The sequence below is a fragment of the Rhineura floridana genome, chromosome 2 (genome assembly GCF_030035675.1).
Source record: "Rhineura floridana isolate rRhiFlo1 chromosome 2, rRhiFlo1.hap2, whole genome shotgun sequence".
Lineage (NCBI taxonomy): Eukaryota > Metazoa > Chordata > Lepidosauria > Squamata > Rhineuridae > Rhineura > Rhineura floridana.
Genome location: NC_084481.1, coordinates 122,474,439 through 122,480,438, shown reverse-complemented (window position 1 = coordinate 122,480,438; position 6,000 = coordinate 122,474,439). Strand labels below are relative to the sequence as shown.

The following is a 6,000-nucleotide window of genomic DNA, read 5'->3' as shown; positions in this document are numbered from 1 at the left end:
AATAAACTGAGTCTGAATCCTAGCAAGATGGAGACGCTGTGGGTTGGTGGTTCCCAAGTTCAGATAATTGGCCAGTTGCCTGCTTTGGTCGTACTCCCTCTGAAAGAGCAGGTCCATAGTCTGGGGGTGCTCCTGGATCCATCTTTGTCACTAGAGGCCCAGATGACCTCAGTGGCTAGGAATGCTTTTTTCCAGCTTCAGCTGGTAAGACAGTTGTGACTGTTTCTGGACCAGGATAGCCTGACCACTGTTGTCCATGCACTGGTAACCTCCAGGCTGGATTACAGTAATGCGCTCTATGTGGGGCTACCGTTGAGGTTGGCCCAGAAGCTGCCGCTGGTGCAAAATGTGGCAGCGAGACTGCTCACTGGGGCAGGGTATCGCCAACATATCACCCCGCTGATGAAAGAATTGCACTGGCTACCTATTAGCTACTGGGCTAAGTTCAAGGTTCTAGTTTTGCTGTACAAAGCCCTATACAGCTTGGGACCAGCATACCTGAAACATTGTTTTACCCCTCATATGCTCAGCTGATCCCTGTGCCCTGTAGGTAAGGGCCTCCTGCTGATACCATCTTATTAGGAGGTCCATTCTGCACAATATAGGAAACGGACCTTTAGTGTGGCGGCACCTACCCTGTGGAATTACCTCCCCTTAAATATCAGACAGGCACCATTTCTGTTATCTTTTTGGTGCCTACTGAAGACGTTCTTCCAACAAGCCTTTTAAGCTGAGACCTTATCCCAGTCTGTGTCTGTGTTGGAATAGCTTTTTTATATGTTTTTAAACCTTCTTTTTTAAAAATAGATGTTTTTAAAGATGTTTCGTTTTAATGTTTTTAATTGTAGTTTTCGGGTATCAAAACACCATGCAGGATGTGTGGACTGTGCCCCTGCGCCATTCTGACGGTAGCATCTATGTATTTAGATATGGGGTGGGTTAAGGTATTTTCCAGGAGAGGAAATTTTATTTGAATTGTACTGCTGCTCTTCCATTTTATGCTGAAGAATTCTGTTTTATTGTAATATGATATTTTTTAAAATATGTATTCTGTATTTTCTTATATTTGTTTAATTGTGGTGGCCTATGGCTTTGAACAATAAAGATTTCTTTGCTACGTGAATGGTAGTTTTAATATTTTTGTTGTTATATGGCATACAACTTATGACGACCCTATGAAGCCGCACCCTCCAATAGCATCTGTTATAAACCACCCTGTTCGGATCTTGTAAGTTGAGGTCTGTGGCTTCCTTTATGGAATCAATCCATCTCTTGTTTGCTCTTCTTCTTTTTCTACTCCCTTTTGTTTTTCCCAGCATTATTGTCTTTTCTAGTGAATTAATATATTTTAAAGTCTGTTTTTATGATGTGTTAAAGTGTTTTTAGTGCTTTTGTTTGCTGCCCTGTGCTTCTACTGGGAGAAAGGGCAGGATATAAATCTAATTAATGATGATGATGATAATAATCACTTGTGGATCTTTCCCTATAGATAGGTTGAGGCATTTCCTCAAACATTTGGATAGTGGAAGTTTAAATGTGAAAAAGTCTTTCCAAAATGTGTCGGTGGTAAAATGGTGGCTGGAGGACTAAAAACCATGCTTCAGACAAAAAATACAGGAAGGCTGAAATACAATTTATAGTCAGCGTCACCATATGGCAACTGATCACTTTAAAGATGCAAGCAATTTAAAGCCTCATTTCACACATGCACGACACCACCAGGGCAGAGGCTCTGAATGGCAGTCTTGGTTTTGTGAGGCCGGTCTTAAAAAATTCTAAACAGTTTTACTAGGAAGTAAATCTTACAGAAAACAGGGGGACGCGCTTTCGCAGGGTTGTACGTACAACCGTAAAGCTTTGGAAAAGCGGCTTGATATCTCGCTATTCTTTGCTTCCCCGAAGCTCTGCGTTTATTGAACTTCTCAGACAGGAAGGAAGCACCAGATTGAAGAGGCTGGCTAAGCCTCAGCGCGTCTTCCGCTTTGCAGATTGCAGGCGATGCACAATACAACCATTGCTGAATACACAGCGCATACGTAACGTGCAGTCAGCTACAAACGTTATGCTAGTGAGGGGATAACCTCCATCCAAGAAAACCCCTTCCCTCTCCGCACCCCGTTGAATGTTGACTGGAGCCAACCCAGTCGCGCGACTATAGCGCGTGGCGTTTGTAAACCCCGCAAACAGCCGGCTTACTCCAGCGAGGTCATAGCAACATTACGGGGGGAAAGGAGGGATGAGCGCGCAGGCGCAGTACGAGGTTGGGTGTCCAACATGGCTGAGGTGCTGCTGCTTCTTCTTGTGCAGCAGCAGTCGCTGAGGGGAGGATGCTGAGGTTCTTGGGAACAGCAGCAGCAGTGTCAGTGGTGGCAGGGCTAGCAGGGACCGAGGCAGGCTCTCTTCAGCCATGGCCAGGCTGGCAGACTATTTCATTGTGGTGGGCTATGACCATGAGAAGACAGGTAGGTGTGGCTGTTTGTAATGTTGGTGTTTGGAGGGGGGAAGAGATGGCTTCCTTTTCCAAGGTGGGGGGTAGAGGAAGAGAAGGAGGTGACTGAAATGGGAAGGTAGAGAGAATAATAATCCCATGGACGGAAGGGGTAGTTAAAGGATGGGTGGAGGCATATTCTAGGAGAGCGTTGTATTTCCTCTCACGAGGTTGAGGGTTGGCAGGGAAGAGGAGTGCGTGTATGTATAATTTCCCTTCACAGGAACTGGTAGGGGACGCAGTGTGACAGCGCAACTGACACGTAGGAATTGTAAAAGGATACCCGTGGGATTCATTCCTCCCTTTCTTAAAAGCATGTGTGGGACACACATGTAGAAATACACGTGTGTATGTATATTGCTTTCATGTGGTGACTGTGGACAAGTTAAACAAGTCCACAGCAACCTCCAGCATGGCTAAAATGTAAATGGACTGCCTTCAAGTCGATTCCGACTTATGGCGACCCTATGAATAGGGTTTTCATGGTAAGCGGTATTCAGAGGTGGTTTACCATCGCCCTTCCTCTGAGGCTGAGAGGCACTTACTGGCCCAAGGTCACCCAGTGCACTTCATGGCTGTGTGGGGATTCAAACCCTGATCTCCCAGGTTGTAGTCCAGCACCTTAACCACGACACCACACTGGCTTTCAGCATGGCTGTGTGGCTTTAATAAACCGCCTGGCAGGGACCGTGAAAACATCAGCAGAGGCTTCCCCTCTCCCAGTTTGTTAATATCACTCTTGGCGTATCCTGCGTGTGTATTTGATGACGCAAGGAAAGGGGAGGGGGAGAGAGGATTTCCCCAAGCACTGGGAAAAGGGAAATAAAGGGACAGGGTAAGAAATTGCGTTAGGGTGTGTGTAATATATGAATGTGTGTTGTATGAAGTGCATCTTTTGGTAATTTCAGTTGCTGACATTTGTTGTTTCTGTGTAAGAGGTGGTGATAATCGTTTGTATAAAGGGAAATCCAGCAAACTTCAGTAATTTGTAGATGCATGAACAATAGGCGCTATTCACCACAGAGACTAAAAATAGGTGATTTAAAATTAATTCCACCTAGAGTTTGAGCCTGAAAAATATTAGAGCTTCTGTGTACTGAAGAATAATACTTTCCTCACATTTTTCTTGGGTTATTCAATAATTATTCTGTTGGTATCTACATCAGCACAATCCTAACCATATCTACTCAGAAGTAAATCCTATTGAATTCAGTGGGGCTTGCTTCCAGGTAAATGGGATTAGGATTACAAATTTGGATACTTAGTCCTGTTCAAAATGTTGGGTACGGGTATTAACACAAGTGTAAAAATATGTTTTGTGAAAATCCTTTAAGTTCCTCTGTGTTATGTACATGTTGTATTTTCCAGTGTCATCCATTGGCTGCTGCACATGTAAGTAGCCTAAAACAACATTAAAAATGAACAGAGAGAGAGGGAAGTAGAATACTTTTTTTAATCAATAAGGTAGCAGTGGTGGTCTCTCCCCTGGTAAGAGGCAGAGGCCACTGTTCAGAGCTTTGCGTGCCAAACCAAGTGCATACCCCCCCACACACATTCAGCCAACCTGGGTCCTCTCTCTCACTCAACCATCCCCTGGACCCTGCCCTGCCACCAACTAAGGCACACTCAGTTAAACAAACTTCCCCTAGGGTGCAAAAAAGTTAATACTGCAATTGCCGCAACGTAGCCACGGAGGGCGGCGGGGGCCACTTGGTGCACCAAGTGCAAACACAGTATTAACAAACACATGTTATTATCTCTCACCTCCACAGTTTTTCATCTCCATTCTGCTGCTGCTCATCAACATCCTTGTCCTCTGGCTCCTTTCTCCCTCCACTCCATTCTTCACCACCACTGTCCGTTTTAACAATTTTTTCTCTCCACTCCATCCCTATCTCTCTCTTCACCGCTTCCCTTGTCAGCTCCTAAACACCCACAGAGCATGAGAGAAGAGTGACACTGCACAGAAGCCCAGTTTGAGGCATGTGATTTTCATCCATGAATCAGAGGAGCAGAAGACCTCCTCTGCTTCCTTCCCCAGTGGTGCCCAAAAGTAATGCTGCAAACATTACAATTACACCTCAAAAGTAATCAAATTACTATTTGTTCTATTACAATCAAAATGTAAATAAATTAACCATTAACTCCTCAAAAAGGTAATAAATTACAAGTAATTCATTTTTACTAACTAATTACTTCTAAGCTCTGTACTTACATATATATCCCATCTTTCTTCTATCATGGAATCCAAAGTATATAGTTTCCAGGTGATTTCCTATTGGGGCTTCTGGCCTGTTAAGCTTCAGCAAGATGGTGGCCACATGTGCTCTGAGACCATTCTCTGAGATCCTACCAAGTGGTGTTCATTTTAGAGAAAGAATTTAGGGTAGGAAAGGGGAGAGTCATTTTGTTGCTGCTATTGTTGAGACAAACTGAGTCAGAAATCCTTACTGATCTACTGCAGCTCGCCTAAGATCTTCTAGTGTGTTCAGATCTAACTTGTTCATCCTGTAGTAAGATACAGTAATACCTCAGTTAACAAATCTTCAGGAAAGAAGCTCCTTTTAACAAAGTCTTTTTGGATGTAGGGGGTGTGGGGGTTGCACACTCTAACAAAGAATGTGGCTTCTTATCTACTGGATTGCAGCAGCTGCTGCCAGTAGCTGTTTATGTATTGCTGGTATGGCACTCCTTGCCAGATGGTGCAGGTGTCTGCACAGTAAACAGTGCTTCAGGTTCCCTGGAAGCACTGTTTACTGCAGATGCGTCTGCTTGAGTGTAGGGGAGGATGGCAGAGAGAGAGAGCAAGCAGAGGGTGATGGTGGTGGCTGCCCCTTGCCTGCACGAGTGTATGAAGAGAAGAGCTGTGCTCAAAGCTTTAGATTGCTATAGCAAGATCTGCATGATAAAAGAAAACAGGCAAGGCAGGCATCCTTGGATGCATTTTGGAAGAAGCTTTCAAGTGGTCTGTATGCAAGGCTTACCTGCCGTAGTTGTTTCATTTCAGACATGTGTATTGTTAGTTTTGAATAACAAGTTTGCTGAAATATGTTGCTGCTCTTCTTTTTTGTGATGTTGGAACATATCCCTGTTCTTTCTGTGCTATTCCTACCTCTGTTACCAGCGTTTCTGTTAAAGAAGTAATGTCCAGGAACACATGTGCTTCATTAGCTGAGGTATTACTGTACATGCATATAGTGCATGGTGGCATTGTGTGTGTATATTATAGAAAATTATTATTTATGAAGTGCCTCAAATCCAGGTGCTGTACAAGAATTAAAAATATAAGACAAGACGGGTCCTGCCTCGCAGGTTTACACTCTAATATGACAAAAGGGAACAAGAGATATAGGAAATACATGCCATTCTTTAATTTCTTAATAAACCAAATTAGAACTCCAAATTCCATAGCTGGGCAATATTTTTATTGGGAGCAATCAAAATGTCACAAATTAGAACTGTATTCAAATGAGTATTCAGAAAATGTGTATGATACGAGGTGGTGGAGAGAG

The 6,000-nt window shown here is 43.7% G+C and overlaps 1 protein-coding gene across 5 annotated transcripts in view; it reads left to right on the top strand.

Annotated features, from left to right (window-relative positions):
• Positions 1-1,728: 1,728 nt before the first annotated feature.
• The window catches only part of SBF2 (SET binding factor 2), a 473,611-nt gene continuing 469,339 nt past the window's right edge, over positions 1,729-6,000 (top strand). For 2 of the 5 annotated variants that reach the window (XM_061610392.1, XM_061610390.1), the window contains exon 1: positions 1,739-2,462. In XM_061610392.1, the coding sequence (XP_061466376.1) occupies positions 2,408-2,462 (55 nt within the window). In that variant the 5' untranslated portion in view covers positions 1,739-2,407. Of the gene's footprint in view, positions 2,463-6,000 lie in introns of all 5 variants that reach the window. The other 3 variants (XM_061610394.1, XM_061610393.1, XM_061610391.1) reach the window with 2 other exon arrangements.